A 26,571-nucleotide genomic window follows, 5' to 3' on the forward strand; every position below is an offset into this window, starting at 1 on the left:
GAAACTGAGATAATAAAAGGCTGTTATTTTAAGCAGCTAAGTTTGTGGTAAGTTGTTATGGTTGCAATAAAAAACTAAAACACACTTTAAAGCAGCTATTATTAAAATGTTCCAAGAAATAAGGGGACTCTTGAAACAAGTGGAAAGATAGGAAGTCTTGGCCAAAAAAAGAAAAACGAAGAAGATGTAAAGAAAAACAAGTCGGCATTTTAGAACTGAGAAATACAGTAACTGAAATAAGGTGGAGGTGACAAAGGAAACAGTGGATTTATGATGCACGGTGTTCAGTGTTTAAGGCACATGTTTTTGTTTTGTTTGTTTTGAATCCTCACCTGAAGACGTTTTTCCATTTTTTGTTCAGATAGAGTGGGATGGAGAGGGGGGCAGAGAGAGAGAGAAACATCAACGTGAAAGGGACACATCAAGTGGCTGCCACTCTCACAGCCAACCAGGGCCAGGGTCAAACTGCAACCAAGGTACGCACCCTTTGCGGGAACCAAACCCAGGTCTCTCTGGACTGTAGGCCGACGCTCTAACTGCTGAGCCAAACCGGCCAGGGCTGTTTTGTTTTTTTAATCTTGAAGAATTTGCCTCATTTTCTATTGGCCTGGGAGCCAGGATACTGGCTGTTGGTCTCTCCTCTCCACTGGTTGGAGGGGGGCCTTCAGAAGTGGCTTCATTCTCTAGCACTGCTTCCCAGTGGACAGGAAGGGCCAGGGCCAGCATTCCATTGTGCCGGAGCCTCACACACTCCCTGTCAGCTGGGCACTGTCCCAGGGTCCTTGGGTCCTTATATACATTGGAAATTGTTGCTAGACCTGTTTGTTTTTAATGTACGGAAAATTCCAAACATTCACAAAAGTAGATAAAATATATCAAACTCAGCTTCAATAATCAACGTATGGGCAGTGTTTGTTTGGTCTGTAGTCCCCTCCACCTCACTAGATTATTTTAAAGAAAACCCTAGACATTATTCCATGTTACCTTCATGTATACATACCATTAAGACACCTAGAAAGTTAACAGTACTTCATAATATGTAGGATACAGTATTCAAAGTTCCCTCATTGTTCCATAAATATTTGATTCAGAATTCAAATAAGGTCCACGCTTTGGCAGGTAACATCTTTAACATTTTCTATTCCCCCCTCCCCACTTTTTTTTTTTTTTGCCATTTATTGAATAAATGAGACCACTTTTTCTGTAGAACATGCCACATTCTGGTTTCATGTGTAATCTTTTAATCATTGGGGTACATTTTACTAGTGATGTACAGTCAGGTTACTGAGTTTTTAAAGTCACTTGAACTAATTCTCTTTGTAGTTCAGTGTACAGTTAGGATCGTCTATTTCATTGTGTTTGAGATTTTAGGGCTTGCTCTTCTAAAACACTGGTTTAATTTTGCTTTCTAATCGTGTAAGAACATTTACAAGGTTCCCAAGTCAACATGACTAAACACCATTTGTTAGAAGTGGTTTCCAGGCCGCCTCCCAACACTCCCCACCATAGGCACCTACCTTGTTGGTTTCTGGTCTATCCTTCTGTGGTTGCATATAAGCAAATGCTTGTGTTTATATTTATCCTCCTTTAACAGAAGTTAGTGTACCAATCACCTGCTCTCACTCTAAAGCAGGTGTAGACGTCTTCCTGCCTTTGTGAAGATTCTGATGGTAAATTGGGTGACTTCATGTCAAAAACAAAGTGTTGAGAATCAGGTATCCAGATTCATCTCAGCTCTTAAAACTTTATTTTTCATCCCCTGGCTGGGTAGCTCAATTGGTTAGGGCACCATACCTTTAAGGTTGTGAGTTCTCCTCTTGGGTCAGGGCAACCATGAATGCATAGATGAGTGTAGCAATGCCCTGGCCTGCTCGGCTCAGTGGTTAGAGCATCAGCCCTCGGACCAGAGGGTTGTGGGTTCAGTTCCAGTTAAGGGCACATACCTGAGTTGTAGGTTTGATCCCCAGCTCCAGTAGGGGCAACCAATTGATGTTTCTCTCTCTCTCTCCCCCTCCCACCCTCCCCCTCCCTCCCTGCCTTCCACTCTATCTAAAAATCAATGGGAAAATATCCTTGGGTGAGGATTAAAAAATAATAAGTGGAACAACAAATCCATGTATGTCTGCCCCCCCATCAATAGTTTTTTTAAAACTTTATTTTTCAGTTAATAGAATTTTATTTAACATAAAGTCAGAATACCTGATAGTAGAAGGTCAAAATTTCTGACATCTATTCAGTGTTCAGGCAATTTCTTAAAAACCTAGGAAGTAAAAGTAGAATTGTAAAGTTTGCAAATGTTGGTCATGTCTGACGTCATCTCTTTGGACCATAATCTGTGTTTATATTGTGGTGCTGAGTTGGTCTGAAAGTGACCACCCTCTTCCTGCAGACATGCAGCCGCTATTTCATGTGCCGAGGGAGGAAGGATGGGCTAAGTGACTTTATGAGGTTTAGTTCATTTTTGCTACTAAATACTATAAATTACGTGGAATGTAGATGCATCTTTCAGTTTTTTCACACTGAGTTGTCTTAGCACAGAATCACGGGGTCTTATTAAATTTGAAAGAGTCTGACCACCTTGTCCCTCCCCCATCATCCTCCAGAATTACAGTAGGGCTGGGCATGGTGAAGTGACCGCATTTTTTCGTGGTCGAGTTGGACTTAGACCCTGGGGACGCTGCCTCCAAACTTCCAGCCTCAGCCCCAGGCTACTGCTATGTCCTCCCCATTTCCCACAAGTTTCCGAGTGCCTGCCTGATCATTTGACCTCTCACCACAGCCTGGGAGGCACCTTTCTGTTTGCGTGAGCTGCCCTTCAACACCAGAGGTGTTTGAGGTTGGTGACTGTGCCTGCCATTCCTGGTACGTGAGGGACAGCACTGTCCAGGATTCAGTCCCGAAGCACCTGCGAGGTGAGTTCCACAGCACCCTTTCTTCTCCCAGGTTTTCGGCACTCGGGGTGGTTTCTGTGGCTTTCAGCAGACGGTCGTGTCCTGGGAGGAGGTGTCTCCCCAGCCAGCCCTGTTCCTGCGGGTGGGTGCCCGCCGGCCCTCCACTGGCCAGCCATTTGTTCCGCATCTGCTCTGTGAGACCTTACCTGGCAGTGCAGGTTCTGACAGTTTTCCTCCAGTTTCTTACCTTCACTGAATTATTTAGTTGCTTATTCTAAAACCTAATAGCCACGCATAGTAGAATGGGAATAAAAAGGGTCCATCTCTTGCTACACCACATTAAAGAGGTGTTGCTCAGGGTCGGGAACCCCAACTCCATTTGAATGTCACGCGCACTAGTTCATTCCCCCACTGCCATGGTTTCGGCGTGTCAGGACGTCGGTGGGATGAGTGCCGCACTCTCCGTCCTTGCTGGTCAGTGTGGAAGTCCTGCAAGTCCTCACTCAGTCGTCGGTAGGTTCTTGAAACTGCGGCATTAAGAGAAACACGTAAATGAAACCAGTTTTACCAGCAGCTGATGGTGTGAACCAGAGTTAACTACTGCATATTCCTGGTCACAAAAACATCACCAAACTTCTGAATAAAGACCCCAAACACTTCTAATATTAGACATGGAAGTAAACATGCGCTACATATACATTTGAGAAAGATTAATACTAAAGACAAGATAACCCGCTGGTTTTAGTTCAGGTTCCTGGGCGGCTGGAGCCTCTCCCGGCAGCTCAGGGCGCAAGGTGGGACCCACCACAAAGTCAGGGACAGTGTGCACAGGGGAGTCCCCTCATGTGCATCCTTGGGGTGTGGGAGGACTTGGAGTACCCAGAGGAAACCCACAGGACACGGGAGACCGTGCACACTCCACACACACAGCGGTCCTGCCGGGAATCAGTTTTTTTCCTTGTCAACATTACAAGGCAATGACATTGTCTGAGGAACTGCTGTATGTTTTCTGGTCCTCCTAAAAGAAGTCACCAAAAATGTTTCCCGGAAGGTGGATTTTTTGCACAGGAGAAATTTGAGCCAGCTGCCTTCGTGTGGTGACAGGCTGCTTTTGTCTGGGGAGCCCTGAGCTGGCTCCCAGCAGATGCTGGGAGGCGTGCTGGCCCAGTCCGGGCTGAGCTCCAGGCCTGACTCTGTCACTTCTGAGTTATGTGCTCCGTGGCATACTTTTATTTTTACTAGACTTTATTTTTTTAGAGCAGTTTTAGTTCACAGCAAAACTGAGTGAAGTTACAGAGATTTCCCATATGACCCCCCTCCCCCTTGGCACAGCCTCTCCCTTTATCAGCACCCACCCAGGCCCACCAGAGGCGACATGGTCCAACCCGCGTGGATGTGTCATCAGTCAAATCCTTGGCAGACTTCTGAGCCAAGGTCTTCCAACTTCAAGGTGGAAGTATGTCTCGAGGTGGCTTTAAAACTTCTATTAGATGAGTACGTGAGCCTAGGAGCCGAGCCTGTCATAGGCAGCGCTGGATGTCAGTGGTGGGAACTGTGTCCAGCCACCAGCAGTATTTTTAGGGGTGAAGACCACAGAGCATCCCAGTCTCGTGGAAGGAAGACGGGAAAATGAGCCGCAGCCCCTCGGAGGTCGCTTCCCTCAGGGTCTGGAAAGGTTCCCTGGCCGGAGACCCTCACATGTCACGGGCTGGTAGTGACCTTGCTGGGTCTCTTTCTAGTCTAGCTTGCATATTCTTGCCTTTGCAATATCTGTTTTTAATATTAACAAAATGGAACAAAGTAACTTATGTAGATCATACTTTGTATGAACAGTTCAGTGCAGATACTTTCCCGTTATCGGGCTGGAGGAAGTCATCGACCTGAGTGAGGAGCCTCAAGGTGTCTGCAGGAAGTGTCCAGTGAGCCCTGTTCTGAGATAGACGGGTGGACTGTGGAACAGGCTAGCTGATGTTCGCAGCGCTGGGGTCACAGGCCAGTTGTCTGTCACATTCCCTACTTTCCAAGCTTGCTTCAACTTATGGCTGAGTAGCTAGTGAGCGGTAGTTCATACCACACGACTACTGTGTCACAGCAAATAGATTTTCTTTGGAACGTCACAGCAGGGCCTGTCATGGGGCGTTAACTTTACATGACTCTGTCTTCCTCAGATGACCAGAGCGAGTCTCTGGCCTGCGTCTCAGCGTCAGGGTGTCGATGTTAACAGTGGACCAGATGCAAGTTCACTGCTCGGAAGGGTTTCCTCTTGGGAGCCGTGTTTTAGTATTTCTTGAGCTAGGAAAACTCTTTCATTTGTCTGATAGGCCTTTTGTCCTTCTTACAGATGAAGCGATGTTCAATTAAAAGTATGCTGTTTTAAATATATTTTTGTTAAAAAATAAACACAAATATAGAGAAACCACATGAATCAGCTGTATGGCTTAATGAATTATGAAGCGAACGCTGTCCCGGTCAAGTAGCAGAGCGGAGCCCCTTCCTGTGCCCTCCCGGTGATAGGTCCCTCCCGCCAGGAGCCACACGGCCCTGACTTCTCTAGTGACCACCTCCTCGCATGTTCTCAGTCTCGCCCGGTGTGCCCTCTGGACACTATGATGGTCTTTCTAGGCATTTTCTTAGAAGTACGTGTGTAGACATGAATTTCTTATAATGAATAGAAAAGAAAGAACCTGAATAAAATTTTTCCATCTAAAATTACTAAGAACTATACAATGGAATAAATAACGGAAGTGACTTCTAAAAATATATGCTGGTTTATATGTTTTCAGAATTGTGGCTTTACGTAATGGGGAAGGTCAGCTTTGGTGCCCAAAGTAAAACACCCCCAGCTTGTTCAGAGAAACCTGCTGTTGGTGGTTCTGTGTTCCCCAAATGTTGTGAGCTGACCAAGCGCTCACTGCTCCACACGGGCTGCCTTCAAGGTGGGGTCCCTGCCGACATCCCCTCCCGTCTGCACTGACTACTCAGGCCTGTGACACTGAAATGAAAAAGCTCGTGTTTGTGGCTCTCAAACTGTTCATCTCAGGTGCACTGTTGGTGGTTTCCTGAAGCGGCGGTCGGGGTGTGAGCCCTGTCTGTCTCTGTGGTCTGCACAGTGCGTTGCCTCGTGAGGCAGCCCGGGTTCTTCGATCCCAGGGGCACTGAGTCAGTACTTAGCACATTTACAGTGAGAATTTAGTTCCTGCTCTTGGGCATACATCCTGGAGAGAGACTTCTGAAGATGATAGGTCACTGCTGACCTGGCCCACACGGGGCCCAGGTGACAAGCGTGCTGTGCATGAGGGGAGGCGGTTGCTCAGGGTCCAGGACCTGGGTCGGGGGGGTGTTGGCAGCAGGACACACCGCCTCATCCTGTGCCCGTGTGCTCCCCGCTCCGGGGCTGTTGTGGCCTCACTCTCTGCTCGCTGTCTGGTGACGCCAGCGTGCGTAGAAGCTCTCGCCCAGGTGGGCTGGGCAGGCCGCCCCTGCTGGGCAGGGTTTAAGTGGACAGAGGGCGTTGCCTGATCACTGAGAAGGTTTTTTGACTTAATTTAAGACCTAAAAAGTTCATGCGTTTTTCCTGATAACAAACTGAGCATGAAAAAGAGGAAAGGGCCAGAGGATTCAGCAGTGCAGTTGGCACGCAAGGGACGGGACCGGGAATTCAGGGAGGTCAGACTTCTAAAATATCGGTCGCATCCTCGTAGGAGACCTCGGAAGATGACACGTGGAGTGAAGTGCTGAGGCGGCACCTTGTCTCCAGACCACACATCTGTGTTCGTGTTTGCCAAGCTGTGTTTTGCTGTCGAATATGGTTGAGATGACTTTCAAGCAAATACATACATTTAAGAAGGAAACTTGTCGTAGATAGAAGGTAACTATGTCAAATACAATTCAAAGCCAGTCTTACTAGATTCTGGAGGATACTTAGCCTGTTCTTTATTTAAAAAAAAACAAAACAAAACATGAAGAGATTAGATTATCCCTGTTCAACTCAATAGCTTAAAAGCTGAGAACTTCCCTGGAGCTCCAGGAGGGTTAAAAAGGGCGCCCAGTGCTACCCCAGCCACTTGGCCCTCTTGGACCCTCATTGTTGTTATCTCTTAAGTGGCCGGTGAGTGGTGGTTGAGAGCATGGGGAAGGTGAGCACTTTCCAACACCAGGTGTGTGGTCCCGGCAAGGCTCACCCAGGCTCACTTTTGTACTGTGCCTGAGATTATTTCCTCACCACTGGTGGCCCCCACTGCAGCCTGGGGAGACACACCCTGCAAAACCAAGGGCTGCAAAGCTAGCAGAGACAGGCCTGGTTGTCTTCAGCTACTGTCCTTGGAATTTTCCCCACCTGTCAGCAGAGGGGAGGAGCCTGCTGAGTGCCACCTGACACATGTTGGTGCTGGGTGGCGTGGGACCCGTTACCTGTGCTGAAGGCCGGCCTGTTTACAACACATGGCCAGCACAGTGGGGGTGGCTGGCAGAGCCTGAGAAGGACCAGCCCTGGCAGCCTCTTGCCCTCTGTCCACAAGTCATGGTGAGGTGGCTCGTGTGGGAGCTCAGATGCCACCTGGGAAATATTATTGGGGTTGCTTGTTGTATTTTCTGCTCCACCAACCAGGTATGAGTAGAAGGTCGTCTTTTTGTTGTTGTTAATCCCCCCCACCCAGGACATTTTTTCATTTATTTGCGGACAAAGTGGGGGAGAGAGAGAGAGAAACACGGATGTGAGAAAGACACATCTAGTGGTTGCCTTCCGCATGACCTCGACCAGGGCCCGGGACCTAACCACAGCCAAGGCACAACACGCCCTTGACTGGAATCGAACCTATGGCTCTTTGGTCCTCGGGCTGACGTTCTAACCGCTGAGCCAAACCAATCAGGGCTCCATTGATGTCTTAGAGTGGAAGGGAGGGAGAGAGAAACATCAGTGTGGGAGAGACACAGCGATTGGTTGCCTCCCGAATGACCCTGATTGGGGCCAGAGATCAAACCTGCAACCCAGGTACGTGAGACCCTTTGGTCCATGGGCCAGTTCTCTAACCACTGAGTCAAACCTGCCAGGGTGAAGATAGTCTTTTTTTAGGTCTGTTTTTTGTTGTTGTTTGTTTAACTTTTTTTTAAATCCCTGCCCGAGGATATATTTTTATTGATTATTCTTTAGAGAGAGAGTGGGAGGGGGAGAGAGCAAGAGAGAGAAACATCAATGTGAGAGAGAAACAGTCAGTTGCCTCACCTATGTGCCCTGACTAGGGATTGAACCCACAACCTAGGTATGTGCCCTGATCGGGAATCAAACCCGCAGCCTTTTGGTGTACGAGACGACTGTCCCACCAACTGAGCCACCCAGCCAGGCAAGTCTGTATTATTATGCAATTTAAGACTCATTGGAGTTGCAAAAATCATGCAGAGAATTCTTGTGCACCTGATCGTTTCTCACATTGTTTTAGTATCTAAGTAGCTGGTGATGATTCTTTGGGTTTTGTTTTGTTGTAGTGCACTTCTCACTCTTAGCTGGTGAAGAATGGGGGAAATAGAAGGAACATACCGAGCCTTGCAGACCCCAGGGGCACGCCTGGGAGCCCACCCCCCCGAGGGAGTGAGCACCCTGGAGCCCGGGCAGGCTCCCTCCGCCGGGATGGCACGGACAGCGGCCAGAGCACAGGAGAAGCGCTTCCCCCTCAGAGTGAAGCTGCTGGACAACTCCGTGGAGACGTTTGACATCGAGGTAAGAAGTGTGGTGTTTGGAGGCAGAGTTCCTTGTGTTTTCTGAAAGTGAAGTGTTGTGTTCCCAGTTACGTTCTGCTGCTTAGGCTGCTTATTTATGAAGCTGACCAAGGGTGGCTTTGGTACACCCAGCAACGTGCTTGCAGACCGAGGACCTGCATTTCTCCTTCCAGTGTGGAGAGTGGGACCCTCCTGTCTCTGCTGTAGGGTTCTGATCATGTTCTCTCTGCATTCTTCCCTTTGGGGAGGCTGGCTTAGTGCTGTGGGGCGCACGCTGGGGCCTCCACCCCGGTTCTCCTGGCTCAGCCACTGGCTGCCTGGGTGGGGGTGTCTCTCAGCCTCATTACGTGTCAGCTTCCTAGTCTGAAATGTGGGGGTGGCTGGGGGTACTGCCTGAGCACTCACCATGCAGAAACCCGGACGGGAGGCACTGCACAGTCTCGGCGTGGGACTGGTTTTTCTAGGTCAGCCCCGATAACATTTGTATTTTGAAAATTCCCTAACATTAGATTGAACTGATAATGTTGGTACAAATAATTAAGTACATGTATCGTAAGGAACAATTTTAGAAAACATTAGAAACATTAGAAAACATTTTCTCTGATTTTCTAAAGGACATTGGAGTGAATGTTTTTACGTTAGTTCACTTCCAAACGCAGTGTGTACACAGACCATCTTCTACGTACTTCTGTGCTGACTGGCAGCGGTGTCTTCAGAAGCTCTCCTGCTCTATGCCACACCAGCAAGGACGAGAACGAACTTAAACTTTAACAGGTTTTTCTGTCAAGAAGTCAAGATATGACACACAGACCATGAAAAGGGTCCGAGCTGTGGGCCAGGCTGTGAAGGGGGCTCCAAGAGACCCTTCGGCTCTGGTGGGGCCTCGTGCAGGGTGCACCGCAGGGGAGAGGGGAGACAGCCCTGCGAGGCAAAAAGGGACCGGCAGGGCTGCAGGGAGGGAGGCTGGCCTCTTGCTTGGAGCCTAGGGCCCGTCAGCCTCTCGCTTGGTGCCTAGATTCAGAGTCTGAACTCGGGACCCTGGGTGCTTCTTTGAAGGTCTTATTTGAGGAGGACATCAAATATCATTTCATCAGGGCAGAGGTAACCGAAACTGGCGGGGACCTGTCTGTCCGACTTCACAAGTCACTCTGGTGTTGCAAGAGGCAGCCTCTGCAGGGAAGGCAGTCTGGCACTGGCAACCTTTGACCCCAGGAGCCAGTGGGGAGCCATTGGTTCTGTGACAGCATTTCCTGGCTCACAGAGATACCCTCTCGTGAGTCACCTGTAGGAAATAGGTTAAGATCTGGGAATTAATTGGGCTCCCAAATCTCTTTCAGGCATATGTTTAGAAGAATTTTCATTATGTAGCTATCCTATGCTTAACACCTCCATTGTGGTCTAGGCTTGTAACAGGGCCCCAATTTTAAAAAGTGAAAGAAGAAAGAAAGAAAAGAATTGCACTGCAGGTCACTTTTAGAGCATCTTTTTTTTTTGGCCCTGCGTCATGGTCTTTAGACCCAAACAAGAAGAAAAGCACACGTTTATTGTTGAATCATAAATAGAATGTAGTCTTCTGAAAAATTCACTTTTACTAAGCATCTGGGTCATTCTATACATGAGGAAATGAGAGTTGACATTTTGTAACGATTTCAAAATATTGAGAGCTTGTAAAGTTTAAATAAATTGAGATTGTTGTTTATATTAATCAAATACAACCATCATGTTCAGTATTTGGATATACCTGGAGAGTCACCAGAAATTAATCAGATTCCAGAGCCTGTCCCAAGGTGGATAGGTCACCTCTGAGGCCTTTGGAGGGTTCAGATTCCGGAGCCTGTCCCGAGGGGGACAGGTCACCTCTGAGGCCTTTGGAGGGTTCAGATTCCGGAGCCTGTCCTGAGGGTGACAGGTCACCTCTGAGGCCTTTGGAGGGTTCAGATTCCGGAGCCTGTCCTGAGGGTGACAGGTCACCTCTGCGGCCTTTGGAGGGTTCAGATTTGCTGGTTTGTGAGTTAGTTGTATTCTGCTTCCAAGTGCTCTGTCCTCCACAGCTGCATCGGTTAGCTTTGCTAAGTGACAAACCACCTAAAACCAAGTCGCTTAAAGCACACATTTGCTGTTGCCTGCGTGTCTCTGTGTTGGCTTGGAGGTCTTCTCATCTGGCCAGCTCTGAGGGCTGGGGGTCTGGGACAGCCTTGCCTGCCCACAGCCTCAGCTGGAGCCTCCCTCCTTGCAGCCTACCCCTGCAGCAACAGCTTGGCCTGGCACACCTGGTGAGGAGTGAAACTGTCAGTCCCTTGAGGTCTAGGCTTGGAATTTATGTGTCATAGCTTCTGCCAGGTTCTACTGATCAAAGCAAGCTCCCGGGCCAACCGGATTCACGAGTGGAGAGGCACAGCCACCATGACGGGGCGTGCCAAGGAGCTGTGGCCTTTCTCGGCTACCGCAGCAGCTGTTGTCAGTGGATCAGAAATGCAGGCTTGGGAAGAAGACTGGCTACACTCAGTGCCTGGTGTCAGTGGGCCGGGCTGGTTTTCCAGAAGAGGGACACGCCTCGTTGCCCTGCCCTGGAAGCGCTTCCTCCACAGCCCTCCGGAAGGGGTTGGCCCGAGAAGGGAGGTGTGCCCTGCTCCTTTGTGCCCCCATGTCTCCCATGGTCGCAGCTCTAAGGATCCCGAGGCCAAGCTGACCACCTGCCTGGGCCTCCCATCCCTCCCTCACCGTCACTCCTCACTGGTCACTGTGTTCATACTTACCTCTCCTGTGTATTTGAGTCCTTTAGAGAGAGGAAGGCAGAGAGTTAGCAACTATTTACCTCCCATATGCTCCTCGACTGGGGATCTAACCCAAAACCTGGGTGTATCCCCTCATCAGGAACCGAAACTGCCACTTTCTGGAGTATTGGACAAGGTTCCAACCAGCTGAGCCACCCAGCAGGGCTTTTAGAGAGAGAATGAGTAAGAGTCCCTCCTTTATAGTCTTTGTATTTGAATGGAGAGAGATTATGGTGAAGTGACATCTGCTGTTGGCTTGGTGGGATGGCGCAGGGCGTGGGCGGAGAGAGCAAGGTCCCGACTGGGTGGATCTCTGGGCTGCAGTGAGGACACTCCCTGTCCCAGAGTTGACCTGAGGTCTCTCCTGGAAGGCAAGTCCCAGGAGGCAGGGCTTTGTTCATCCACTGCTTTGTCGTCAGTGTTGGGACAGGGCCTTGCTCTGCAAATACATGCTGAGGGAGCAAAATCAGAAGTCAGGTTGGATTAACATGCTTTAAGAGTGTTTGAGTTCCCCTCTGCAGCAGTGTTTCTTGACCTCGAGTCCTCGTGTTTCGTCTTGTTTGTCCTGGGTCTTTAGCTATCTACATCCATGTGGTGTCTGCTGGTTTGGTTTACTTTTTACTCAAGTCTTGAGCAGCAGAGTCTGTGGACGTGCAGGGTCTGTGGACGTGCGGTCTGTGGACTTGCCTTCTGTGGATGTGCAGTCTGTGGACATGTGGTCTGTGGACATGCAGGGTCTGTGGATGTGCAGGATCTGTGAACGTGCCTTCCGTGGACGTGCAGGGTCTGTGGACGTGCAGGATCTGTGGACGTGCAGGATCTGTGGATGTGCAGTCTTTGGACGTGCAGGATCTGTGGACGTGCAGGGTCTGTGGACGTGCAGGGTCTTTGGACGTGCAGGGTCTGTGGATGTGCAGGATCTGTGAACGTGCCTTCCGTGGACGTGCAGGGTCTGTGGACGTGCAGGATCTGTGGACGTGCAGGATCTGTGGATGTGCAGTCTTTGGACGTGCAGGATCTGTGGACGTGCAGGGTCTGTGGATGTGCAGTCTTTGGACGTGCAGGATCTGTGGACGTGCAGGGTCTGTGGACGTGCAGGGTCTGTGAACGTGCCTTCTGTGGGCGTGCAGTCTGTGGGCGTGCAGGGTCTGTGGATGTGCAGATGGCACCTTGCAGAGCCCTGGCTCCGCGCACAGGTGGTGACAAAACCCCAGCCTTGTGGGGGGGGTGAGTCGGGTCCCCTACTTGAGGTCGGAGGTTTTTACTTAAGGGATCTTTTTAACTTAGGGAAGAATTTGACATTTAGTTATTTTTGAAATGCCTAAATTTTGCTTCAGTGAAAATATAGAGCAACTTGGCCTGAAGACCTTCTCGTGACCATGTCTGTCTTTCCACGGAGAGTGTGGCTGACTGCCTCATGTTTGTCCTCGGCACCTAAGGCAGCCTTGTTCTTGCTCCCGAGAGGTGGGCTCTTTGAGACCCAGTTTTCAGGACGTCTGCCTGTGTATGCAAATGAATGTCATGTGCTCTGCATGCCGACTGGGGCCCCTTCGTTGTCACCTAGGGAGAGACAGGCATCGTGCTGCTTTCTCGAGAGCGGTGTCCACACAACCACAGGATCACCGCATCTGTCGTTGGCTCCAGCTTTCCATCTGGATCCAGACGACACATGCCTGTTAGTTCTTGGTGACAAAGGCGCAAAGCCAGACACTAGAGTCAGCACTGAATAGTCACTGTTGAAGGGTCAAGTCAAGCTGAGAATGTTTAGTAGCCTTATTGAGATAGAATTCGACCACCATACAGTGCAGTCATTGGAAGTGCACGATTCAGTTTTTCAGTCCACTCACAGATGGGTGCAGCCGCCACCAGCCGGCTTCAGAACATCTTCATCGTCAGAAGGAAACTCCCCGCTCTGGTGTCGCCCCCTGTCCTCCACCCTCTCCCTCAGCTCTAAGCAGACAAACGTCTACTTTCTGTTTGTGGATGTCAGTGTCTGGACATTTCCTTCGAGTGGGAACACGTGGTCTCTGGCTGGCTGCTTGCACCGAGCACCAAGGTCATCACTAACATGTAGCACTGCTCGTTCCTTTTCATGGCCGAATAATACTCCACTGTGTGGACGGACCATACTTCCCTATCCGTCATCAGCTCATGGACAGGCCACCTTTTGGCAGTTGTGAATAACACTCTAAATATTCGTGTGTGCGTTTCTGTTGAGCTGTACACTGAGGACTGGACTTTCTGGGTCCTTGGTGACTGCTTAGTTGTTTGAGGAACTGACAGACTTTTCCCAAGTGGCTGCAACATCTACATACCCCAGCAGCGCTATGTCTGACCTAGATTCCAGCCCTTCAGGTGGGTGTGAAGTGGTATCTCACTGTGGTTTGAGGTGGAATTTTAAAAATTGGGTTTTTATAAAAATACTTTTTATTGATTTTTAAAGAATGCGGAAGGGAGAGGGAGAGAGACACCTCGATCCACTACCCCCTGCAGGCCCATACTGGGGTTGAGCCTTCAACCTGGGCTGTCCCCTGACCGGCCATCCAGCCAGCAGCATTGTGGTGCACGGGTGGCCCTGAGCCACCTGAGCCACCAGCAAGGGCTAAACGTTATTTTTTTTTTTTATCCTCACCCGAGGACATTTTTCCATTTTTTGTTCAGGTAGAGTGGGAGGGAGAGAGAGGAACAGGGAGAGAGAGGAACAGAGAGAGAGAGAAACAGAGAGAGAGAGAAATATCAATGTGAAAGGAACACATCGAGTGGCTGCCACCCGCACGACCGACCAGGGCCGGGGACAAACTGCAACCGAGGTACGCGCCCTTAGCGGGAACCGAACCCGGGTCTCTCAGGACTGCAGGCCAACGCTCTAACCGCTGAGCCAAACCGGCCAGGGCTAAAATTTTATGTAATTTTATTTTTTTGTGGTACGTGCCTCTAGCGGGAACCGAACCCGGAACTCTCTGGTCCGCAGGCCAACGCTCAACCGCTGAGCCAAACTGGCCAGGGCCTAAACATTATTTTTAACAGCTAAAGAAGGAAGGTTTTGAGCCCAAAATATGAGAATTATACCGCTAAGAAGTTGCCTTCGGGGGTCTTTCCCTGGATGGAGTGTGACATTAACCCTTGCTGAGCCATCCATGTAGCAGTGAGCACCACCCCCCCACCCCAACCCGGGGAGTGAGGACCTCAGAGAAAGCACGGCTGGTGGCTGGCCGTGTCAAGCCTGGGGGAGCTTAAAGCTTCGTTTAGAGTTGTCATGTAAATTTATAGAACTGGGGACATTAATTGACCCTATATTTAAATCCATACTAACGCATTTGTAGGTGATACCTGCCCACGTCTCATCGTCCTTGTTCATGAACATCACTGCTACGGCAGCCGTGTGCTCACTAGGGCTTGTGGGACACTGAGGGAGATGCAGTCTGTGGTCCGTGCTGTTGACCACTGATTAAATTAAAACCTCTGTGGGGAGGGGAGATGTCTGCAAATCTGGCGGGAGCCCATGGTGTGGCCTTCGTTGTGTGATGTTGGACACGCGCTGATGGGATTTTAAGTTACCAAAGCTTGGTCAATGGCCAGCTTTTGGATCTAGTAAAATCTCAGTTCGTTTTCAGTTGATAAATGAATTCTGTGCCTTTGAAAATAGAATCTGGCTTTCGCTCTGGAAAGTCTTTTTTCCGAGCCATAAAAGAAGCCACGTGGAGGCCGTGTGTCTCCTGCCGTGGCTTGTGTGCTGCCGTGGACAGGAATGCTCTCAGCTCCAGCCTGGCAGGTGTGAGGTGTCTGAAGCCCCTCAGCTCAGAGGGCTAGGTGTCTGGAACCATCTGCCCTTCGTAGCCATGACGCTTAGGAGTCGACGCAGTCGCAGCGTTTCCGGTTCCTGGATTAGTGTATGGAAAGTGGTGTCTGGCAGTTAAAGAGCCGTCTCGGACACAGCTGGGTGTGTGAGGCGTCACCCGCAGCAGGGGCACCCTCGCCTTTGCTACTGAGTGTCTGCTCATGCTCCCCTTTTTCTTTAAATATTCGACATTTCAGAGTGGACTTTCCTTCTTCCTCGTTTCAAGATTGCAGAAGCTTTGTCTGGAGCGTGGGACACGTCAGAGGACAGGCTCCCGTCGTGGGGTTACACGCCGTTCCAGTAAAAACTTAGTATTTTCTTTCTGGCCAGGAAAAAATAGCCAGAATTCCAGCAGTATCATAGCCAGATGCTTGTCGTTGCACCCACGTGAACATCCTAAATATGGCAGTGAACCGCCTCAGAGCTTATTTTGGTCCGATCTCAGGAGGAAAAGTCAGTAATTCAGCATCTGCAAGTGGGGATAATGTGGGCTTCAGACAGAAGTTGTGTGCGTTTCTGACGCACTCCGCTGTTATGTGGCTGCCCTGGCCTCGGAGCCTGTCGTTTGGTCCTGGGCAGCCATCCATCGCTTTGACCCTGATGCCAGGGACGTGGCACCGGGTGGAGATGCGGACGTCGGTATTCTTAGTTACCTGGTGTGGCGCCGTGGCGCCTGTTGCCCGTTCCCCCGCCCAGCTCCACACACGCACACCCCACAGGTCGGTGTACACCATCTGTTAGGTGACAGGGACCAGGGCGCTGGGACAGAATAGGGACATGTTCTCCCGACCTCCACGGCAGTAACAGCCCGCAGCTGCGGGTGGAGGAGTCATTTCGGGATCCCGGAGAGGGGTGTGGAGTGAGACTGGCCAGTTGGGGCTGCTGACGGGAATGGCACCAGGCAGCTCGGAGGCTGGGGTGCAGAGGTCAGTGGGATGGACAGTGAACACAGCCTCCCCCTGCAGCAGGAGCTCAGGGCACACAGGTGCTGCAGCGCCTGCCTGCTCGAGAACAGTCACGTGAAGTGGGGCTGTGCAGGGAGTCAGGGGGTGGGCCTCTCAGGACAGAGAAGCGCCAAGGGCATGGTGACTCTGGACCAAGCCTGGCCCAGGACACGGTGTGGACAGGAGTGACAGGGAGGTGCAAGAATTGTGTGGTCCTGGAAGTATTTGGGAGCTGCCGCTGCAGGGTTCAAGGGTGGAGGGGGTGTGGGCTAAGAAACGCTGAGACAATGTGAGCTGGGCCCAAGTCGCCCATGGAAACAGGATTGGGGCAGTGTGGGCACATGGAGGGGCCTTGCTGTGTCCTCGGGGGTCGGGCTCTGGTGCACAAGGCCAGGAGGCCACTGCCGTGGCCCCCACAGGTGCCAGTGTTGCCCCTATGACACTCTCATCACGCTCACGCGTTGTTGCTGCAGCCGGTGTCAGAGACGCTACGCTGCTGGCCAGGGATGCAGCCTGGGCCCTCCTCAGCCCGACTACCGGGCTGCAGCCCTGTCGGCTTTATTTTTAGGGTTGAACTAGTCATTAGAACCATGGAAAGCATCTGGAGGTACTTTCAAACTGCCGTTACTGGAATGGTCTGTGCACGCATGTTATGCTTCTTTGTGTCTAATTTTATCATTTATAGAACATGCCACAGTGGCAGAGAGGGTCCCACCCCTCCTCAAGGGCTGCTCTGCCCACAGAGGGAATCAGGCAGCAGTGCCCTCAGCCTGCTCACACCCCTGCCTGGAGCTCAGCCTGCTCAGCAGCTCCAGTTCACTGGCAGACCTAAAATACATTTTCTTAGTGTCTGTTTTCAGACATTCATAGTGTTTCCTAATGAGTATAATTTTATTTTTTTGGTCCTTCCTGATATGTGACCATGTGCCTTTGTGCGTGTGTTGATATTTGAAACTGGTCAAGTCAGATTTTTGTAGCAGAAGAAACACCATTTTTTCCCTATTAAAGTAATTTTCAGTTAAGACAACAAAGAATGACTTTAAGTCTCTAGACATTCTTCTGGTAAATGTGTTGGAACATACATGTTAAAAATGCAAAGCCAGCCCAGCCAGTGTGGCTCAGAGGTTCAGTGTTGACCCATGCACCAAGAGGTCGCCAGTTCCATTCCCGGTCAGGGCACAGGCCCAGGTTGTGGGCCAGAATCCCAGTGAGGGGCGTGCAGGAGGTGGCCATCGATGTCTCTCTCTCTCTCCCTCTCCTTTCCTCTCTCTCTAAAATCAATAAAGAAAAATTATTCTTTTTAAATATGTTTTTATTGATTTTTTTTTAAAGAGGAATAGATAGAAACATCAATAAGAGAGAGAGAAACATTGATCAGCTGTCTCCTTCATGCCCCCTTTTGGGGATCAAGCCCACAACCCGGGCATGAGCCCTGACTGGGAATTGAACCGGGACCTTTCTGTCCACAGGTCTGATGCTCAACCATTGAGCCACACCAGCCGGGCAAGAAAAATTAGTTTTAAGAAATGCAGAGCGAGCCCTGGCTGATGTGTCTCAGTGTTTAGTGCGTTGGCCCACAGACCGAAGGGTCATGGGTTCGATTCCTGGTCAAGGGTGAGTACCTGGGGGACTTCCAGTCAAGATGGTGGCATAGTAACCACGGTATCACCTCCTCCCACAACCACATCAAAATTATAGCTAAACTACAGAACAACCATCATTCAAAACCACCTGAAATCTAACTGGATGGAAGTCCCACAACTACGAAATTAAAGAAACAGCCACATCGAGACTGCAAGTAAGACTCAATTACAACAGAATGGTGTAAAGTCCACACGAAGGGTGTACCTTGAGGGCCCAGCTGGGAGACCAGGGAGGCTGTACCACTGGACCCTACAGGACACCTACTATAATAGACCACCGTAGGAAGCCCAGGAGACATAGCAGCTCTACCTAATACATAGAAACAAACCCAGAGAGGCAGCCAAAATGAGGAAACAAAGAAACATGTCTCAGATGAAAGAACAGAACAAAACTCCAGGAAAAGTACTAAGCAAAATGGAGATAAGCAACCTAACAGATGCAGAGTTCTAAACACTGCTTATAAGGATGCACTAGGTAAATTAAAGAATAATTCACAGAGATTCAATAGTAGAGTAGGTAAAGCCAAGAAGCAAACTATTGATTTGGAATATAAGGAAGCAAAAAACAGCCAATCAGAACAGCAAAAAAAAAAAAGAATCAAAAAAATGAGGATAGTGTAAGGAGCTTCTGGGACAACTTCAAGTGTACCAACATTCGCATCATGGGGGTGCCAGAAGGAGAAGAGAGAGAACAAGAAATTGGAAACCTATTTGAAACAGTAATGACAGAAAACTTCCCTAACTTGCTGAGGGAAATAGATATACAAGTCCAAGAAGCACAGAGAATCCCAAACAAGATGAACCCCAAGAGGTACACACCAAGACACATCAGCATCAAAATGCAAAAGGTTCAAGACAAAGAATCTTAAAAGCAGCAAGAGAAAAGCAGTTAGTTACCTACAAGGGAGTTTCCATAAGACTGTCAGCTGATTTCTCAAAAGAAACTTTGCAGGCCAGAAGGGAGTGGCAAGACATAGAATGATGAAAAGCAAGAACTTACAACCAAGATTACTCTATCCTGCAAAACTGTCATTTAGAATCAATGGCCATATCAAGAGTTTCTCAGAATAGAAAAAGCTAAAGGAGTTCATCACCACCAAACCATTATTATATGAAATGTTGAGGGGTCTTCTTGAAGAAAAAGAAGATAAAAAAAATGAACAAACAAAATGGGAATAAATACATATCTATCGACAATTTAATCTACAAAGAGGATGAAAAGGCAAAACGGAAACAGTTCTCATAGATAAAGAACATTTTGTTGGGCCCTAGCCAATTTGGCTCAGCGGTTAGAGTGTTGGCCTGCGGTCCAGAGAGACCCAGGTTCAGTTTCCGCTAAGGGCACGTACTTCGGTTGCACCTTGTCCCTGGCCCTGGTTGGGCCCTGCGGGAGGCAGCCACTCAATGTGTCCCTTTCACGTCGATGTTTCTCTCTCTTCCTCTCTCTCCTTTCCACTGTATCTGAACAAAAAAATGGAACAATTGCCCTGACCGGTTTGGCTCAGCGGTTAGAGCGTTAGCCTGCGGTCCACAGAGACCCGGGTTTGGTTCCCGCTAAGGGCATGTACCTTGGCTGCAGTTTGTCCCTGGCCCTGGTTGGGTCATGCGGGTGGCGGCCACTCGATGTGTCCCTTTCCCATCGATGTTTCTCTCTCTCTCTTCCTCTCTCTCCTTCCCGCTCTATCTGAATAAAAAGTTGAACAATGTCCTCGGATGAGGATTAAAAAACAACATTTTGTTGGTTGCCAGATGGGAGGGGGGTTGGGGGATTTGGTGGAAAAGGTGAAAGGATTAAGAAGTACAAATTGGCTGTTAGACTGACAAACCTCAAAGGGAAGGGGGGGAGTTGGGAAGAAATAAACCAAAGAACTTATATGTCTATATGCATAACCAATGGACAGACAGCAGTGTGGGGAAGGCAGGAGGGAGCAGGAGCGGGAAGGAAGGGGTCAATAGGGGATAAAGGAGGAACATCTGTGATACATTCAACAATAAAGATAAGTTAAAGAAAGGGTGAGTACCTGGGTTGAAGGTTTGATCCCCAGCCCTAGAGGGGTTCATGAGGCAGTCAACCAATCCACGTGTCTCTCTCACATCGATGTTTCTCTCTCTCTCCCCCTTCCACTTTCTCTAAAAATCAGTGGGGAAACATCCTCAGGTGAAATGAACAACACAGTGCAGAGCAGGCTCTCTCGAGTCAAACATGTCGGACTGAGGATAATCCACCCTGTAGCTGTTTGCTTCTGGCTTTAACTCACATCCATCTTGCATCTTTTAAAACCATATAAAATAGCCCTGGCCGGTTTGGCTCAGCGGTTAGAGCGTCGGCCTGTGGTCCAGGAAGACCCAGGTTTGGTTCCCACTAAGGGCATGTACCTCGGTTGCAGTTTGTCCTCGGCCCTGGTTGGGTTGTGCGGGTGGCAGCCACTCGATGTGTCCCTTTCACTTTGATGCTTCTCTCTCTCTCCCGCCCACTCTATCTGAACAAAAAATGGAAAAATGTCCTTAGGTGAGGATAAAAAATAAATAAATAAATAAATAAATAAATAAATAAAACCATATAAAATAATAGAAACATACCCTAAATGTTGTTAAGGCAAACTGTTTCAGGAATTTGGTTTTCAGTGTCTGGCCATTCTTGGTTGTCTGTGTACTTCTTCAAACGAGTTGCAGAGTGACCAGTACTGGTTTCACTGACTGTTTTTAAACTGATAAGAACAGATATAAACGGTTGATCTCAGCCAAAAGGCTGAGAGACGACAACTGACCGTTTTTAGAGTGCACAAGGCAGGCTTCCCTTGTGCCCAGGGCAGCGGCCTGGCCACAGGGCCCGGGTGCATGAGTGGGCAGGGCGTGCCGACAGACCGGTTTCCTTTCGGTGAGTGTGTCTCCACAAGCAAGGACAGGCAGGCCGACAGAAGCCCTTCGTTGATGAGGAAGGAGGGAAGGAACTGCCCAGGAGGCTGATGCTGAGCTGAGACACCTTCAGTTTCACTTTGTCCCTGAGGCTCAGTTAAAGATGAGGAATAAAACGTGGATTCTCTCCTAACTCCTCAAACTTACCAGAAATAGCAGGTTGCATGTTCAGTCTAATGTGTGACATGCACCATGTACATATATGATGGGAAATCAGGCCTGTCCACTCCTATGTGTCCTGTTCCACGTGCCCTCGCCCATGCCTTGGGGCCAGGAGGCCTCGCGGTCCTTCCCCACACCGGAGCAAGTCCACTCGTACCTTTGTGCACGTGTGTGCGCATCCCCTCTGCACCCACTGGGTTTAGGAAGCTCATTACCAGCTCTGTCCCCCACTTGTTAGAGCTGTCGATGAACTTGGGACTTCATTCAGAAGGGAGCTAGCCTCTGCTTAACTTCACGTCATGGACAGTCAAGGAGAAAACTGTATTTTCCCCCCAGTATCACACCACATATGTTCTCACATGTAAAGTGAGAAAACAGTAATGTTGTATAAAGATGAAATTGATGTGTTTTGTTGTATCATCATGTATGTGGAAGAAATATTCATATTGTGTTTATATCCACTCTATTAAAGTTAAATTTTTCTATTATGATGGTAAGTGGTCAGTTTGCTATATGATCTGCAAGAGTTCAAAGCAATTTATTTATATTTGCCTAATTTGTTGATGCTTAAAGCAACTATGTTATCCCCATTTTACAGACAGGGAAACTGAGGCACAAATGTTCTGTCATTTTCTCAAAGTTAAAGACCTAATAAGTGGACTTGCTACATAGCGAGTAAAGTAAATCAAATGTTATCTCTGCTTAACAAAGACTCAGAATATTCATGGGGTAAAATTAATAAAAACAAGATTTGGTCAGTTACTTGTTTATAAAACAAAGTGATAAATACAATTTTTTTAGCACGAAGTTGATAAGCAGTTAAAACATTATAGACTCTGTAGTCTAAGATGACCTTGACAGCTCATAACCAGCACATCCTCTGAAGCTTTGCTTCTCCACTGCATGTCAGTAAACACACAAAGAGCATCTGCAACCCGGCCGGGGTGGCTCGGTGGTTGAGCGTCAACCCTGCACCAAGAGGTCGCCAGTTCAATTCCCGGTCAGGGGACATGCCCAGGTTGTGAGCTAAATCCCCAGTGGGGGCATGCAGGAGAGACAGTTGATGTTCTCTCTCATCCATGTTTCTATCTCTCTCTCCCTCTCCCTTCTCTCTCTCTCAAATCAATGAAGGAAAGAAAGAAAAAACTAAGAGGAGCATCTGTAATCACAACCAGGAGAAGAGTCTATGTAGATTTTCTTTTTTCTTTTTTTTTTTTTTTTTTATTTATTTATTTTTTTGTACAGATAGAGTAGGAGGGAGAGAGAGAGAGAGAAACATCGACGTGAAGGGACACATCGAGTGGCTGCCACCCGCACGACCAACCAAAGCCGGGGACAAACTGCAACCGAAGTACGTGCCCTTAGCGGGAACCGAACCCGGGTCTCTCCGGACCGCAGGCCGACGCTCTAACCGCTGAGCCAAACTGGCCAGGGCTATGTAGATTTTCTTAAGAAGAGCTTTGGAGATCTAATTCATGTACCATATAGTCCACCTATTTAAAGGGTAGAATCCAATGTGGGTTTTTTTGTTTTGTTTTTAAAGAATCATTTATTGATTTTTTTAGAGAGACAGGAGGGGAGAGGGGGAGAGAACATCAGTGTGACAGCGTAACATCAGTCAGCTGCCTTCTGCACCCTACCAGGGATGGAGCCCACAGCCCGGGCGTGTGCTCTGGAGCGGGAGCTGAACCAGCAACCTTCTGGTGCCTGGAATGCCACCGGCCAACTGCGCCACGCCAGCCAGGGCATCCATTGTGTGTAGTGTGTCCAGAGTTGCGCAGCCATCACCACAATCGATTTTAGAACATTTTCACCCCAAAAAGAAACAACGTACCCATTAGCAGCCACTCCGCATTTCCCAGAACCCTGAAAAAGAAAGAAAACAAAACACAGAAGGGAGCTGGCAGGACAGGCGTCTCGGGGACCTCTTCCACTCTCACCTCGGCGGCCGTGCCGAGCGTCTGTGCCGTTGCGTGCGCTTCGCGTGACGTGGCAGGCTGGCCACTCGGGATCAGGGTCTGTCCTCCCTGGGTAAAGCTGTTGGGGCTCATAGACCGCGGGCATTTTCCAGGGACAGTCAGGAGACAAATGCATCAGTTAGGTGGACGGGGAAACGAATGGGACGAACAGCAGACAGGGAGGCAGAGCTGAGGAACCGGCCCGGTTCTGACCAGGGAGGTGAAGACAGTCACTGCCCCGACAGGACTGTCGGGAAAACGCAGGGGTGGGGGACGCTGGGTCTGTGCTGCTGCTGTCAGTGCCGCAGAAATAGAGAGGAAGCTTGTTCTTGTGGACCCCAGGCTCACAAAGCAAGGCCGAGGTGGTGGGCTAGGAGCAGGTGCAACCCCTAGACATTGGGCTTCCCCACAGTCATGATTTAAGTGTGGGGACTCGCGTTGTCCTGTTCCTTTGAGTCACTGAAGAGAAACCCCCGTGGAAGAGTCAGTGCCCACGGACCCACTGGTGCAAGGCTCACCATAGGCCCATGTCTCACGGTGGAGGTGATCTGTGTGTGAGTGGATCTGCAGTCTGAGCCTGAGTGGGTGCAGGACCCCAACAAGCAGAAGCAGCTCTCACAGCCGTGCCCTTCGATTAGGCACGAGTCTCTGTGGCTGCAGCCTTTCAGGAGTATGGGAGAACCTAAGACTTGGAAGCCAGAGAGAATGAGACGCCCATCAAAATGCTGGTGACCTTTCAGAGTCTAGAATGAATGTAGCTACAGTTTCCTGTGAGCTCTCATGCTTATTTTCCTTCCACAATGTAACATTATAAAAGGACATTGGGCCGATTTAATTATGAGACAAGAAACATCGTGAGCAGGGAGACTAGCCTTGGAGATGCAGCATCTACAACAGGAGTCGGCGTCTAGATGGAGATGTCATTGGCAGATGAACTAAACGGGCCCATGAAGCAAACAAGTCAAAGGAAGAAACCAAGCTTTTTCGAGAGGAATTTTCCCACACTGCTTAAGACAAAGAATAAAGCAGCACTTTGTTAGCTGAGCTTCTGTAGCCGTTCCCATCAGACACAATCTTTAATGGTACTTTTGTGGATGTAAACCTTGAACAATATGCTTATGTGTAAGTGGACTGACCGGGGAAATGGAAGCACTGGGCAGAGGTCTTGGTGTTGAACCTGTATTTGTACATTGTGTTCTGCGTGCTGTTCCCCTGTAGCCAGCCCCCCAAGCATGGGGCCACGTGGGCGGCCTCTCACTTCCGTGGGAACCAACTGTGGGCAGCTTGTCTTTGGGGGGACCTGTTTGTGACTTCCCCTCCTGTTCAGGGAGCGTCTCATGTCATCCGGCCATTGGCTACTTTGGGAACATACAGTGGGCACTGCAGTCCAGCTGACGGTGGGTTTCTGCATGTTTCGGAAGAGGAGGTAAATGTAAGCACAGATGTGGGTGTGATAGAACAAGGGACACTGAGAACCGACTGTGGTATCCGTGAGCTTCCGTCACAACCCCCTGTACAAATTAGAGGGGTGAACCTGGAAAGTGATACCAACCTCTCAAAGTTTGGTATCTTTACATTTCCTTATAGAAAATATAGTGAGTTTTCCTGAGTTTGCGTACATTTTGGCAGCTGAAATTCGTTACCGCTTGCCATTTTGAGTGACATGCCCTGCCACGGAACGCAGGGGCTCAGTCTCGTCTGCTTCCCCCTCGTAGATTCTGCATGAGCACGAGCCCTGGATGGAAGACTCCGGAGGGTGTCAGCTCTCTGCAGGTCAGAGGTCTGTTCTGGGTGTGCACCCGGCTGTGGGCTTGGAAACCAGCCTGGCTGGGCACCGTGCAGCGTGTCATTTCATTGCATCTTCGTGAACCTTTCGAGGGTACGAGCTGCATGTATTTTTCAAACGAGGAAAACTCAGGCTCAGCGTCCCCACTGCGTGGGCAGCCAGGACTCCACGGCAGAGTGTGCTCTGGAGCAGCTCAACCTGCCTTGTTCCTGGTGACGGGCCAAGGAACCCGCAGGCGTCTGCAGGAGCACCTGTTCTCTCTCCCGCTCTGAACAGAGGTGGCCGACCCTCGGTCAGGTATTGTCTCTTCTCTTTTGGAGGTGATTAGGCCACACACCCTAATTATTTTATATTTCACCACCTTGGCCATCAGTGCTAAGAGTACATTTAGCTAAAATGTACTCTTAAAATGAAACTGTTTCTTCTACTTGACTCTTCTTTTTTTTTTATCCTCACCCGAGGATATTTTTCCATTTTTTGTACAGATAGAGTGGGAGGGAGAGAGAGAGAGAAACATTGACATGAAGGGACACATCGAGTGGCTGCCACCCACACGACCAACCAGGGCCGGGGACAAACTGCAACTGAAGTACATGCCCTTAGCGGGAACCGAACCCGGGTCTCTCCGGACCGCAGGCTGACGCTCTAACCGCTGAGCCAAACTGGCCAGGGCTTGACTCTTCTTTAGGTTTGGAAATAACTGTTCAACATCTTCCTCGGGTTCTTCACATACGTGGAAACTGCTTGTCTCCGCGGCACAGCAGGCCTGTGGGAGAACCTTCCTGGGCCTGCAGCGGCCTCGTACCTCCTCACCCCGTCATGGTTGTTCTTGATGAATCTCCCATCTTTTATGAGTGACGGCAGGTTGGTCCTCATCACTTATGGTCATAACAGGAGGTTTTGTCCCAGTATACAGCCATCTAAACAGCTCTGACCTCTTTTCATCATTTGAGTTGAAGTGTCAAGAACCATGTAGCAGCTCTGGCCAGCTTGGCTCAGCGGTTGGAGCATCGGCTTGCGGACCAGAGAGTCCTGGGTTCGGTTCCCACCAGGGGCACATACAAAAAAAACAACAACACATGTAGCATTTTGTCCTCAAGGAAAAGGCGTCAAAAGTCACTACATGTGTGGAGACTGGTTAACTATTGGACAGAATGCAAAATATGGTTCATGCTGTCCCGAAACATGGTCTGAAAATCCTCCCTCTCGCTTCTGTGTTTAGTCTTTCAAAAAATGCCTTGTTTATAAAGTAAACTGGGTGGGTGTGGTTCTGGGGGCGTGTCGTGGAGGGCAAGGCTCTGTGCTCTGGAGAACTGAATTTCCGTGCGGTAACCCGCGTCCAGCGACTCGGTGCCGCTGCGTAGGCCCTGGACCGGACTGTGTCTTTCAACTGTGTTCTGTTCCGGATGACCATTTTACAGGGATCTTGACAAACGACTGTGTCCAAGAGACTGACCTGGTGAGATTTTGGTAGGTGGAGGTTGGAGAGACTTGTTGGCAAGGGCAGGTGTTCTTGTCAGGTAGAAACATCAGTGAGAGGACCGGCTGCCCTGTGCTGAGTGAGGTGTAGGAGCCGCAAACCAGGACATCTCAGAGATGATGTGAAAGGTGAGGTTGGTTTCCATGGGCTCCAGGGGCCCTTCACCCGTTTGCCCCGTAACTGCTTTCTTATCGAGGTGCAGCTTCCACAGCAAAGTGCACACACCTTCCCCGAGCAGCCGGGTGGATTTTGCAGGTGTGCCCCACGCACTACCACCAGGTTGGGGTGCACAGGCTCCCTGCCAACCAGTCAGTGACGATACCTGCTGAAGTCGCCACTGTCCCATCCCTACTACCACAACGTGGTTTTGCCAGACCTTGAGTCTCTTGTAAATGTCATCGGAGTGCGTGTTCCGTGAACTCTGTCTCTGTGGCTGCCTGTCATTCACATCCTAATTCAGACCTGTC

General features: G+C 49.5%; 1 protein-coding gene across 1 annotated transcript in view; it reads left to right on the plus strand.

Moving 5' to 3' along the window:
- Positions 1-26,571, plus strand: part of FARP2 (FERM, ARH/RhoGEF and pleckstrin domain protein 2) — a 109,618-nt gene that overhangs the window by 9,826 nt on the left and 73,221 nt on the right. Inside the window, exons 3-5 of the mRNA XM_036253674.1 lie at positions 2,780-2,912; positions 6,593-6,759; positions 8,373-8,604. Of these exons, the coding sequence (XP_036109567.1) occupies positions 8,401-8,604 (204 nt within the window). The 5' untranslated portion in view covers positions 2,780-2,912; positions 6,593-6,759; positions 8,373-8,400. The remainder of the gene's footprint in view (positions 1-2,779; positions 2,913-6,592; positions 6,760-8,372; positions 8,605-26,571) is intronic.

Source organism: Molossus molossus, unplaced genomic scaffold (assembly GCF_014108415.1).
Source record: "Molossus molossus isolate mMolMol1 unplaced genomic scaffold, mMolMol1.p scaffold_m16_p_11, whole genome shotgun sequence".
Lineage (NCBI taxonomy): Eukaryota > Metazoa > Chordata > Mammalia > Chiroptera > Molossidae > Molossus > Molossus molossus.